The sequence below is a fragment of the Barbus barbus genome (assembly GCF_936440315.1).
Source record: "Barbus barbus genome assembly, chromosome: 6".
NCBI classification, from domain to species: Eukaryota; Metazoa; Chordata; class Actinopteri; order Cypriniformes; family Cyprinidae; genus Barbus; species Barbus barbus.
Window position 1 is genome coordinate 15238397 of NC_136734.1, and position 13864 is coordinate 15252260.

Consider the following 13864-nt stretch of genomic DNA (forward strand, 5'->3'; position numbering starts at 1 on the left):
TCTTGGACTTATTAAAAGCTTACACTTTTCTTTTTCTCTGTGTGTACAAACACATTTAACTGCTTATCAAACAGAGGGGAAAAAAAATAGATAGATATAATATAAACCTGGTACATTTCAAAATTTACCTGGAGTGCTTTCTCAACCTTTCTACCTTTCTCCCACACAAACAAATAGCCGTTCACGTCGCGTCTTTTGCGCGCTCAGGTTTGTTATTTCAAATCTAGACGCGCGGCAAGCATACACACTGCACACTTCTGCTCCGCATTACGTATGCCATAGGTGCAGATTTATGTTTCTGCCGGTCGGTGCCCACTGCTCACACTGCATAACGCGCACTTGTAGAGCATCCGGTGTTGTTCACATAAAACTGGATGCACCGGCGGCGCGCTCTCTCACACCTGCGGTCCGAGCGGAGAGGCTAGCTGTTCTGGGGCTGCTAGTTTTCATCTCCATAAAGATATATATATAGCAGTAAAGCTAATACAGTGGCTGGAAATCTGTTTATTCTTCGGTTCCTCGTGCTTCCCCATCTTCATAGAGAACGCGGATCATGGTTGCTCGGAGCGCTCTTGGATGCATTTTTAGACGCTGGGAAATCTATTTAGAGCACCTTATTGTATTAATTAAAATATCGATATTTGGCGGCAGATATCGATTATCGTATCGTACTGAGAAGAATCGCGATATATCACCATATCGATTTATTGTCCCACCCCTAGCATGCGCGTCTTCACACATTGCGAAATCACGTTGGACAGTCACGCATGGTTAGTTCTTCGCCTGTGTACTTGGGTTTAAAAAGTTAGGGCAGGGCGAAAAACTTCATCTCATTTTCTCCTCCAGCTTCAAATTCTTCCAACATTGTTGTTTTACCTTTTTTTTTTGTAAAGGGCGTTTCACTTTCTTTGCATGTTTGCTTTGTAAACACTGGGTCGGGGGAGCGCGGGGCACAGAGTAAGGCGGGGTTAGTTGTAACGCACGTTTTTTAAATATTTCCACACATGCTAGCATAACCACATTTTTACAGTATTTACTAGTTACCATATCAACATTATATAGAGAAAAAAAGTGCGCCAAAATTCAAAAGTCTTTTGAAGATATCGCTGAACATTTATTTTACCGTAGTAAAATTAAATTTTTCATCAGTTTTTATTGCTAATTTAAAATGAGACAAATCTGCTATTATTTTAATCTCCAATCTGTTATTTATCCGTTTAGATAACTAGCAGAAGACACTAACCGGTTTTAAATGAACACAGATGGGGTAAGTTGTAACACTGCGTTACAATCTGCCCTGCCGTACTATTCTATGACATTAGCGATGTAATTCACACTATTTACTTTAATACATTTTAATGAGAAACGATGAGAAACAGGTGAATAAAGACTGACAATCATTGTTTAATGTTCAGAAATTATTATTTGAAGACACGGAAAGCATTTTGACTCGTTTATATGGGCCGTCCCAGGCATGGTTGCAATGTGTTCGTTGTCAAACTCAAAAATCAGATTACTTTTAATTATTTAAAAAACGCCATTATTTTATTTAAAATAAATAATCATTTTATTTAATTGACAAAATATTTTAGTTTGTCTTGTATATTTTTTTCATAAGATCAGATCACATTTTAGGCATGTTACAACGTGCCCCTCAGCTGTTACAATGTACCCCACCTACAGGGCATGTTGTCACATTTCACTTCCAATTTTTGAGGGTAAATAAAGAAAAACGTATACACTGTATTTATGAAACAAAGCAACATATTTGTACTAGACAAGTGTGAAATTACTGTGGATAAAAAAAATATACTCTGAACACGAAGTGGATTTACACAATTTGAGAAAGTCAAAAAGTGTTACTTTGTGCCCCGCTTTCCCCTACTTCCTCCTACTTCACGTGTGACCTTTCCAACGTGACTACTTAATGTGTTAAGTCGAGCTAGTGCAAGATGAGCATTTGTGGTTAAAAAGTATATACATTTGTTTTTGTTTTTTTCTAAAAAAATGACCGTTGGTTTTGCTAGATAAGACCCTTATTCCTCAGCTGGGATCGTTTAGAGCCCTTTGAAGCTGCAGTGAAACTGCAAATTGGACCTTCAATCCGTTGGCCACCATTGAAGTCCACTATATGTTGACAAATACTGGAATGTTTTCCTGAAAAACCTTGATTTCTTTTCGACTGAAGAAAGAAAGACATGAACATCTTAGATGACATAGAGGTGAGTATTATCAGGAATTTTTTTTTTATTCTGGAACTGAACTAATCCTTTAATATCAAGCATAAACAGGGCCTCACATTCACTTAAATTTAAAAAGTGTAGATATGGCTGTCATTGAAATAATGGTGAATGAAGGCAGCACAGTTCAGGCACTCTAATCAACAGGATTTCACATTTATCAACAGGTCAGAGGCAGGCTCCAGCCAACACCCATGAGGCTGGGCAAGAGTGTCAAGGTGATATAAAGGGAGTAACATGCTGTGTGGTTTTCAGAGTGATCTTCTGCTTTAAACATGAATAGTATATTTAGATGTGTGCTCTTCTCACTTCTCTCTTGTGGTTTGAGACCACAGCTATGAACTCTTTTATTAATATCTGATTTCCTCTTTTCTTTGAACTATCAAATTTTCAGATGACTCCACAACGACTAACATTAATATTTGTTTGCTCTGTGAAATGAAACGCATCTTTGAATATTTTTTTTCTTTAAACATAGTTTGAATCCTAGTAGTGATTGCCTGCGTTCCTTTGGACTTGCTGTGTACCGTTCCATCTCATATTTGCCTGGCTGCTTTTAGATGGACAGACTGAGAAAGGCTTGCTTGGGCTTGAATTCAACAGGAATGCTGGTGTAGTTTCATAGGTTGCACTATATCTGCTTTTTTGCACATGCAAGAGCCATTTTTCCAAAAATGGCCATTCACTGAAATGTTTGCAGGGCAAGCAAATGCTTTGTTTGCTTCTTATGACTGCATTGCCATCCGGTTGCTAGTTCTAGTGGGCAACTCTCCAAGATATTTCATACCGATTATCAACAACATTAAAATGTTTATTTGGGGGATGCACAATATATAAACATTTTATATAATAACATATTATAATATATAAACTGTTTCTACAGATAGGCAATATGATGGCTGTGTTTTTATACTTTTTATGTTTTGGAAAAAGTATTATTACTGTTACTATCATTATAATAAACCGCTGTTTTCACTAGTGTTCTGTAGCAGTTTAAAATATCTCTGCAATCTACAATAATGCAAAAATAATAGAATTTTATTAATGATTCTGATTGTAAATTACACACACACACTGTACAATTGAAACTGTACAATTTAAAACCTTTTAAAAGGTAAAGTATTACAAAATTAATTGTAGAAAAGTATTTTATATTTTAATGAAAATATTACTTACAGAATTACTTTTTTATATGACAATTGTCTATTGTTGAGTTTTATTTAATTGTCATCAAAATAATGTCTCATAAAATAATGGTCCTAAAATGGTATTTTCTTAATTGTTTTAGGACCTTTAGGACAGATTGGCCATTACCGTTATGGTTCTCAGTGTGCATCCCTAGTTTATTTGTCTGTATCGTTATAGTCACCACATTTATTAACAAGCATTTTCCACTAGATGTCCATTAGTTTGCTCTATTTTGAATCTCTAATTAAATCCAAAGTTCAAAGGTCTCGTTGAAGAAATGACTAAATCCTTTGAGGGTTTCCCCTGAGCAGACTGGAGGTTTTGGCATATAAAAGATGCAGGATTTCTGACCTTCTTTCTGTCCTCTAGCAAACTACAGTTGAGGAGAAGAGTCGTGTTATGCAGCTGGAAGAAGAATTGGCATTGCGCAAGGCTGCGGTCGAGGAGCTCCAGGCTCGGCTTCATAGAGGTTCCTTTGGTCCAGGCACAGATGCTGGAGACAGCGGACCAGGCATAAGCTCGGAGACTCTGGTTTTGCGGGAACAGCTTCTCTCTGCAGGCCGTGAACGCCGTGAAGAGAGCAGCCAGTTGCGAGAGAGGTACGAAGCATCCTTGAGCACCAGCCGGAAAGAAGTCGAACGCCTTAAAGCCACAACAGAACGTCAGGGCCAAGAGATCTCCGACCTGAAGCAAAGACTTCAGCAGGCCACTCGTGAAAACATGGAGATGATGGACAGCTGGAAAGCCAAACTTGACGCTTTGGTTGGAGACCATCAACGTGCTCTAGAGGAGCTGAAAGCCTCGCTAACAAGAGATCGTGGGTCCAGTGATAACAGCGGAGGAGAGGGTGAAGGAACTACACCTGAGATGAGAGCAGCTCTGGAGAGCTTAAAGATGGAGCAGCAATTGGAGTTAGAGAACCTGAAGGCCAAACATGAGATCGATGCTGCTGTAATGGCCAAAGAGCGTGAAGATCTACGCGCTCGACTTCAGGAATTACGGGATCAGCTGGAGGAGAATGAGGAGAACTGGAAGATCCAGGTGGAAGCCAAGAGCAGCCAGCATACTCTGGAGCTCAAAGAGGTCTCAGAGAAGCTTCAAAAGGCTGAGTTGAGGATCAGCGAGTTGGATAAGTCCCATGAAGAGCATGAAAAGGCCACCCGACTTCTCAAAGAGCAGCTGGAGCTGGCTGAGAAGAAGATGGTAGATTATGAGGCCCTGCAGAAGGCTGAAGCTCAGAGCAGAGCAGAGATCCTCTCACTGCAAGAGAAACTGAGAGTCAGTGAGAACCGACTGCAAGCTGTAGAGGCGGATCACACCACCCAGGATGTTAATGTTAGTGACCTCTGGGATAAAAAACGGTTTTAATGATTTATTTACAAATGTGCTGCATTTTAGTTAATGTTATCCAAGTTATTTTGTAGATTCCAGTGCGTACAGGGCTAAAATTGGAATTTGATTAGTATATATTTAGAACCAGTCCTAAAGAATCCTAATGGGATGAATAAGAATCAAGATCGTACTGGATAAACTAAAATCCCGAAAAAATAATATGAAATTTTTATTTATCTTATCAGATGCTTAGATTATCCTTATGTGATCCCATTGAAATCATATGGTATTAGCTCCAAATTAAGAACGTCAATTCTAAAACCTTTAGGATTATTGACTAGTAAAAAAAAAGTTGACTTAAATATAATGTTTTCTGCCCATCCAGATGATCGAAAATAATGACAACTCTGAAGAGAAGATGAAACTAAAACAGAATATGGAAGGTACGTGTACAAATACTGACAATGAAAAATGTTTACTTCCGTAATTTTAATTCAAAAAAGTTTGGGCTTTGTATGATTTCTTTTTTTTTTTATGTTTTTGAATGTAGCCTCTTATGCTCACCAAGGCTGCATTTATTTGGCCAAAAAGTATACTGAAACAGGTGAAAATAACAAAATGATAATAACTGTTTTCAATTTCAGTATAATTTAAAATGTATTCCTGTAATGGAAAAGCTGATTTCTTTTTTAGCAACCATGAAGTCAGTCTTCAGAAATTTTTAGCGATATTTTCTACTATCACAGTTAAAACTGTTTTTGTTGCAAACCATGATATGTTGTTTTTTTTTTAAGAACAGCACTTATTTGAAAAATAAATCTTTTATAACATCATAAATGTCACTTTTAATCACTTCAGTGCATTGCTTCTGAATACATTGCTTTTTTCCCAAAAATGTTAATAACCCCAAATTCTTTACAGTAGTAAATGAGTTGACAGTGGTATGCTAAATCATTCAGGTATTAATGTTTTATTTTGTTTCTTTTAATCTAAATTTTAGAAGTAATTACACAGTAGTTTTCAGACATTTCAGCATGTGAAAGTTCTCTATACCTGTGTTTATAACTTCAAACTTTTTATTAGAAACTCTGGAGAAACTTACAAAAAGGGAAAAAGAAGTATCCACTCTAACAACCCAAGTAGATGCCTTGAAGACCCAAATAACTGGTAATTATCACATTTAAAGTGTTACATTTATGTCATTCTCATTGTTTTTTGTTAAAAAAACAATGTATCTTATTTTTGTATCTTATGTGTAGCCTTGGAGGAAAAGGTTCATTTGGGAGAGAAGGCGGCAGATGGACTCGTTAAGGAAAAGATGCGCTTGGAGGAGGAGCTGGAGTCCATGACCAAGAAATCCCATGATGCATCAGGCCAGCTTGTGATTATTAGCCAGGAGCTTCTGAAGAAAGAGAGGTAATTACATAGCATAACATGGAGGAGGAGCGGGCACTTAGTGATTTATTACAGGTGTGAGTGAGCTTTTAAGCACTTGAGATGATAATGACAGCATATCTTCCACATGGAAATAATTGTCTCAGTTTTTGAAGCACGTCAAGAAATGCTTTAATCATCTAACTTACACTTGTAAACTTGAACATAGTGTGTACTTGAGCCTCTATTTTATTCCTGTCATGGAGAACCATCATCTGGATCATATTGCTTCCCAATACACTAGGATAAATGGTTAGCCATGTACCATTGCTGATTGTAATCTACTCAAGAGCAGTTTGAGTTAATGAAGACAATTACGCTGATTAAAACTGGCTGAAATGTCATTTAGCCTTTTCAATCAATGCTACATGCTGTCAGGGGTTGGGCTCTGCCCTTAAAGGGATAGTCCATCTAAAAATTTAAATGTTGTCATCATTTGCTCACCCTCAAGTTTTTCCAAACCTGTATGAGTTTCTTTGCTCTGTGGAACACAAAAGAAGTAATTTTGAAGAATGTTGATAACCAAACATTTTTGGTTCCCATTCACTTCCATAGTAGTACCAAAAATACTATCGATGTCAATTGGGATCAAAATTCAGATTTGGAAAGACTTGAGGGCGAGTAAATGATGTCAGAATTTTCATTTTCAAACTTTTATTGACTGCATTGAGATCTAAAAATATATACAAAAGCTTATTACACTTATTACAGTTGGTTGGCTTTGATTAGGTCAAGCACACATTACAATACAGAAGAATGTTGCCTTAATATATAAATTTTATATTATTATAATAATATTTTTATGCAATATTTTGTCTTTTTCTGGGTGTATGCATATCAGGAGCCTGAATGAGCTTCGGGTGTTACTGCTGGAATCTCCACGTCACTCTGCGGGAGTGGATCGGGACCTTGGCCGTGAAGTCCACAGGGCCGAGTGGAGGGTGAAGGAACAGAAACTACAGGATGACATCAAAACTCTGCGAGAGAAACTTTTGCTGCTGGTGAGATATATGAACAGAAACCTTCGACTACAGTAGTCGCTGCTTTTTTATGACACACATCTCATGTCATTGTTGACACATTTAAATTAAATTTAAGTGAATTTTCATTTACTAATCAGATTTTCCTCCCAGACACACATATATGTACAGGTCCATCTCAAAAAATTTGAATATTGTGAAAAAGTGTTTTTTTTTTTGTAACTTATTTCAAAAAGTTAATGATTAGAGCTTACAGCTCATGAAAGTCTAAAATCCAGAATCTAAAAATATTAGAATATTTACATTTGAGTTTCATTAAATTACCATCCCTACAGTATAAGTTCGGGGTATCTCTTGTTCTTTGAAACCACAATAATGGGGAAAACTGCTGACTTGGCAGTGGTCCAGAAGACGATCATTGACACCTTCCACATAGAGGATAAGTCACAGAAGGTCATTACTGAAAGGGGTGGCTATTCACAGAGTGCTGTATCAAAGCATATTAAATGCAAAGTTGACTGGAAGGAAGAAATTGGGCAGGAAAAGGTGCGCAAGCAACAGGAATGACCGCAAGCTTGAGAATACTGTCAAGTAAAGCGGATTCAAACACTTGGGAGAGCACACAAGGAGTGGACTGAAGCTGGAGTCAGTGCATGAAGAGTCACCAAGCTCAGACGTCTTCAGGAAAAGGGCTACCAAGCCACTTCTGAAGCAGAAACAACGTCAGAAGCATCTTTCCTGGGCTAAGGAGAAAAAGAACTGGACTGCTGCTCAGTGGTCCAAAGTCCTCTTTTCAGATAAAAGTACATTTTGCATTTCATTTGGAAATCAAGGTCTGGAGGAAGACTGGAGAGGCACAGAATGCAAGCTGCTTGAAGTCCAGTGTGACGTTTCTGAAGTCAGTGATGATTTGGGGTGCCATGACGTCTGCTGGTGTTGGTCCATTGTGTTTTATCAAGTCCAAAGTCAATGCAGCCATCTACCAGGAGATTTTAGAGCACTTTATGGAGCTTTATGGAGATGCTGATTTCCTTTTCCAGTAGGACTTTAGCACCTGAATACAGTGCCAAAACCATTTCCAAGTGCTTTGCTGACCATGATATTACTGTGCTTGATTGGCCAGCCAACATGCTTGACCTGAACCCCATATGGAATCTATGGGATATTTTCAAGAGAAAGATGAGAAACAGTCGATCCAACAATACAGACGAGCTGAAGGCTCAATAGTGCCTCAGCAGAGCCACAGGCTGATCGCTTCCTCACTGACGCTGGAATTTGATTTTTTTCAAAGCCCCAACTAAGTATTGAGTGCATAAATGAACATACTTTAAGGAACTTTTCTGTTTTGCAAATCCTTTTTTTGATTGATCTTTGGAAATATTCTAATATTTTGAGATACTGGATTTTTGACTTTCATGAACTGTAAGCTCTAATCATCAAAATAAAATAAAAAAAACTTTTGAAATGTTTTACTTTACGTGTAATGAATCTAGAATATATGAAAGTTTAACTTTTTGAAATAAGTTACAAAAAAATTAACTTTTTCACGATATTAAATTTTTTTGAGATGCACCTATACATAAACAAACAGTTGTGCTGTTTAACATTTTTGTGGAAACATGATACTTTTTTCATTTTGTGGTAAGTAAAGCAAAGCACAGAAGTTTAACGAACATGTTCAAAGTTTGGGGTCAGTGTGTTTATTTTATATAATTTATTTTATTAAGTCATGCAATGAATAATAAGATGTATTTTTATGTATATCTCAAAGTAAAATAAGAAAAAGTTATATATATATTAATTCAGTCATGGCCAAAAATATCGGCACCATTGCAATTCTGTCAGAAAATTGTTCCAATTGCAAATATTTTGGTACTCACATGCTTATTGTTTTTGTTTGCACTGCAACAACACAAAAAATAAAGAAACGTCAAACTTGATAACTTCACACAGAACTCAAAAATGGACTGGACAAAAGTATTGGTACCTTGTCAAAATTGTAAGAAATAATTGCTTTTCAAGCATGTGATGCTCCTGTAATTTGTATTTAGACACCTGTGGCATGTAACAGGTGTGGGCAATGTTTTAATCACACTTGCAACCAGTTAAAATGGAGAAACGTTGACTCAACCTTTGTGTTGTGTGTCACACTGAGCATGGAGAAAAGAAAGAAGTGTAAAGAGTTGTCTGGATTTGAGAGAAAAAAAATGTGGAAAAACATGGACAATCTCAAGGCTACAAGTCCATCTCCAGAGATCTTAATGCTCCTGTGTCCACTGTGCGTAATATTATCAATAGGTTTGCCTATGGCACTGTAGCTAACCTCCCTGCACGTGGACGGAAGAGCAAAATTAATGAAAAAATACAACGAAGGATTGTTCGAATGGTGGATAAATAACCTCGGTTAACTTCCAAACAAATTCAAGCTGATCTGCTGACACAGGGTACAACAGTGTCAGCTCGCGCTATCCGTTGCCATCTGAATGAAAAGGGATGCCATGGTAGGAGACCCAGGGGTACACCACTGCTGACACAAAAAAGGCATAAAAAAGCAAGACTGGAGTTTGCCAAAACTTATGTGACAAAACCACAATCCTTCTGGGAGAACGTACTGTGGACAGATGAGACGAAAGTAGAGCTTTTTGGTAAAGGACATCATGGCACTGTTTACAGAAAAAGAAATGAGGCCTTGAAAGAAAAGCACTCCATCCCTATAGTCAAACATGGTGGAGGTTCAAAGATGTTTTGGGGTTGCTTTGCTGCTTCTGGCACTGGATGCCTTGACTGTGTGAACGATATCATGAAATCTGATGATTACCAAAGAATTTTTGGGCGCAATGTAGTGGCCAGTGTCAGAAAGCTGCGTCTCCACCAGAGGTCATGGGTCTTCCAGCAGGACAATGACCCGAAACACACTTCAAAAAGCACTCAGAAATGATTACAAACAAAGCGCTGGAGAGTTCTGAAATGGCCAGCAATGAGTCCAGATCTGAATCCCATAGAACACCTGTGGAGAGATCTCAAAACAGCAGTTGGGAGAATGCATCCTTCAGATCTGAATGACCTGGAGCAGTTTGCAAAAGAGTGGTCCAAAATTCTAGTAGAGAGGTGTAAGAAACTCATTCATGGTTACAGGAAGCAGTTGATTTCAGGTATTTTTTCCGAACGGGGTGCTACCAAATATTAAGTTAAGGGTGCCAATCATTTTTAAACATTTTTTGGGTTCTGTGTGGAATTGTATCAGATTGGACTTTTCTTCTGTTTTTTTGTTTTTTTGTTTTTTTTGTTGCTCCAATGCAAACAAACAAAAATAAACGTGAGTACCAAAATATTTGCAACTGCAACAATTTTCTGAGAGAAGGGTTGCATTTTCTGACAGAATTGCAAGGGTGCCGATATTTTTGCCCATGACTGCTTTTATTATATAATACACTATTTTTGACTGTGACTGATAAGTTCACTTATATTTTGTGCATCCCTTTTAATGTACAATTTCTTTCTATCAGGGTCGGGAGAGGTCATCTCCAGAGCACCGTCGATACTCGATGATGGACCCAACTGCTTCAGACACAGAGGTGGCCCGTCTGCGTCAAAGGCTGCTGAGCACAGAAGATGCCCTGAGGAATGCTCTGGAACACAACCAACACGTGGACCAGCTAGTGCAGGCCATGCGCACCCGACCGGACAAGAACCAGGTAAACAACAGACAGTTAGCACCTATCCTCAACCTGCTACTGCTCCTGGCTGTTCCTACAATGGACACACTAACACAGTCCATCAGTGTCACAAATATTGAAATACTCTTTCTTTGTGTTCACAGGCACATGCTAGTGCAAATTCTGCAAATGGAATCCATCAAGAAGACACTTCCTTCACACAAGAGGTTAATAGATCTTTGTTCAAAGAGGATTTAGAATCCTAATATTTCTGTATTATACTAAACTCTGTTTTTCTTTCTAGGAAGAACACTGATGAGGGCTAAAACGGCTCAGATGTTTAGGGAAGAATTGAGGTGTATTGGGAAAGAAGAAGCCAATTTGATGCCTAGACCTTTGGACTAATGCTTCACTGGACATCTTATTTTCTGTTTACAGTTAACACCAAAACAACGACTTTATAGATGAACAAACAGAAACCACAAATCGAAGAATATCTAAAATGATCCGAGATGCTTTAAAAAGACCTAACGGAAGTGGTTTTTAAGGTCAGTGGTACAACACGGACAAACTGACTCACCGACCCTGTAGACTACCTCCGAGATGGACAATGATGTCTGACTTAACAAACGAGAGAATGTTGGTCAGGATACTTGAATCCTCGGAAAATCCAATACCCTGCTATACTCTCAGTTGGCTGTAACCGTTTGCAGTTTAGAAAACATTTTTGGCCTCAATTTATACCGTTTAATTTATTTGCCATCTATGCTTTTTAAAAATGGTATATTCAAAGAGATAAACTGGCCAACTTCCATCATAAGCTTTGAAGGTCTTGGGTTGGTCACTTATCACTAGATACTGTAGCAAACAAGTAAATAAACCAGACAGGCTCCATTATTCCATTCCTGCTCATTTTTGTTGATTTTTTTTTATCGAGACATGAATTTTCGAGGTATGAATTATACAGTATTCCGCAACCATGTTCAACAGAGTTAGCAAGTTAAGGTGCACCGTAAAGCTTCAAGAACCAGTATTGCAGATTCAGTCAATATTAGTCCATACTTTTGTAATATCATAAAATATTAGCAGACAATGCCAACTCCCATCCTGTAGTTCATTTAAATGAACAATGAGCCAACAGCTTTTGTTTCATTTGGATTCATTTGCTGAATCATTTCATTCTTTTAATTCAGACTGGAGAAACTTTTCTTGGCACTTTTAAGAGGAGGTACTACATTAGTGACAATTGTTTGAATGAATTTAACAATATGGACTATGAACTATTTTTCATTGCAATGACATATAGCTGTATTTTCTTTTGCCTTTTTCATTTTATCTTTACAAAAGTGCAAAAAAGCTTGTTAATTTACATGCACACAGTATTGTATTTAATATTTAAAGTAAGCAACCTTTTTTAAAGTTAAAAAAACTTTTTTTTGTTAATATGCAAGTAAGTATTTTGATAAAAGGAAAGGTTCAACTTTAGTACCTCCCCTTAAAAGATCAAGAAAGACTGTTTAGCATTTTCTCTCTGATCAGATTTCTCTGTCCATACACACCTTTGTAGTAATACATCTGATGTTAAAACAGAAACAGTACAAAATATAACTGCAATCCTGCAAATCAGTGTCTGCTCAATGGTATTCCAGAATTGATTATCTCCTTTGAAAAACCATGTTGATGAAATACTGTGCAATTAGGTCATGTTTGTTCATTAGGCAACTTTATACTGATGCAATTGTCATTACAACCAAGAAAGCATTTTCTTTTTCAAAAAGAATAGGGAAAATGATAGGGCTGGCCCCAAGTTTTGCAGTTGAAATTGCTTTAGATTGCAGTTGGATTCGATAAAAATGCCTTTTATCTGTTGGGAAACAGTTTGCTCTCCACTTGCTGTAATGGTTCCCAAGAATCAGTAATTAAACATTAACAAAAGAGACACTTTGTTGCGTTTTTTGTAACAAATGCTTTCCTCTTATTTTCAAAAGGGCAGGGTTTGTATAGAAGCACTTTCCAATTTATCACTATATACACTACATGAAAATATTTATCTGTCATTCTCAAGAAATTTTGCCATTTGAACCCGAAAATGTCATGCTTTTATTTAACATTTTATTTGGAAAGGTTACTGTCATATTTTTCCACCATATTGGGATGCATTAATATTCAGATTAGTGGTCAGTAATATGGGATTTCTAATGGCTGATTCTTATACCGTTACCTTAATCTTGCATGTACTGCTTTAAAGCGATAGTTAAAAAAAAAAAAATATATATATACTAACTAAACAGTTGCTGGCCACCATTGACTTCCATAGTATGGGAGAAAAAAAAAAAAAAAGACGAAAAACTATGTAAATCAGTGGGAATCAAAAATATTTTCATTTTTCAAAATATCTTATTTTGTGTTCAGCAGAAAATATAAATATAAAATTGACAGAAATGTCCCTTTAACTGGTACCAGTAGTTATTATAGTTCTTGTAATAGTAGCTACAGTAGTTTAGTAGGCTCTACTAGGCTGGACAGAAATGGAAATACAATAAACTAGTGTTTAAAAAATAGTTTAAAATCCCATGTCATCAAGAGACATGCTTAATAAAAAAGTTAAACAAATTTTCATTCCTCAAATCATCTGGAAGATATGAGCCAATGTATTTTTAAGTCTAACTGGTCTGTGTATTGTAAGTGCAATATCCGGAGTGCAAAATATGTAGGCCATATGGGCACCGGGGCCATCTGAAGATGAATATCTGCAAACAACAACATGATTTCCACCAGCAAATCTAATGAGCAGCCGCTACAGAATGATAGAGGGGAGGGATACACGCATTACAATGTTACACTGTTAGGGGGAGACATAATATAAAACAAACCAGGCAAACTGTTGAAGGCTGTTCTGTTGCTCTCTAGGCTTTGTTGTTGTTGGACAGCAGTTTGTGATCACAGATCATCATCATGCTGCCGCCATAATATTCTGTGTCACGTGCTAGAAATATAATATTCAAAACTACACAGAATGACTATTATTAGGCCT

The 13864-nt window shown here is 37.2% G+C and overlaps 1 protein-coding gene across 4 annotated transcripts in view; it reads left to right on the top strand.

The window, feature by feature from the left end:
* The window catches only part of clip2 (CAP-GLY domain containing linker protein 2), a 49851-nt gene extending 36698 nt beyond the window's left edge, over nucleotides 1-13153 (top strand). Inside the window, exons 9-18 of one of the 4 annotated variants that reach the window (XM_079420185.1) lie at nucleotides 2408-2458; nucleotides 3798-4763; nucleotides 5146-5203; nucleotides 5311-5364; nucleotides 5844-5927; nucleotides 6020-6176; nucleotides 7036-7195; nucleotides 10681-10869; nucleotides 10995-11057; nucleotides 11135-13153. In XM_079420185.1, coding sequence (XP_079276311.1) covers nucleotides 2408-2458; nucleotides 3798-4763; nucleotides 5146-5203; nucleotides 5311-5364; nucleotides 5844-5927; nucleotides 6020-6176; nucleotides 7036-7195; nucleotides 10681-10869; nucleotides 10995-11057; nucleotides 11135-11146 — 1794 coding nt within the window. In that variant the 3' untranslated portion in view covers nucleotides 11147-13153. The remainder of the gene's footprint in view (nucleotides 1-2407; nucleotides 2459-3797; nucleotides 4764-5145; nucleotides 5204-5310; nucleotides 5365-5843; nucleotides 5928-6019; nucleotides 6177-7035; nucleotides 7196-10680; nucleotides 10870-10994; nucleotides 11058-11134) is intronic. The other 3 variants (XM_079420187.1, XM_079420186.1, XM_079420188.1) reach the window with 3 other exon arrangements.
* Nucleotides 13154-13864: the final 711 nt, after the last annotated feature.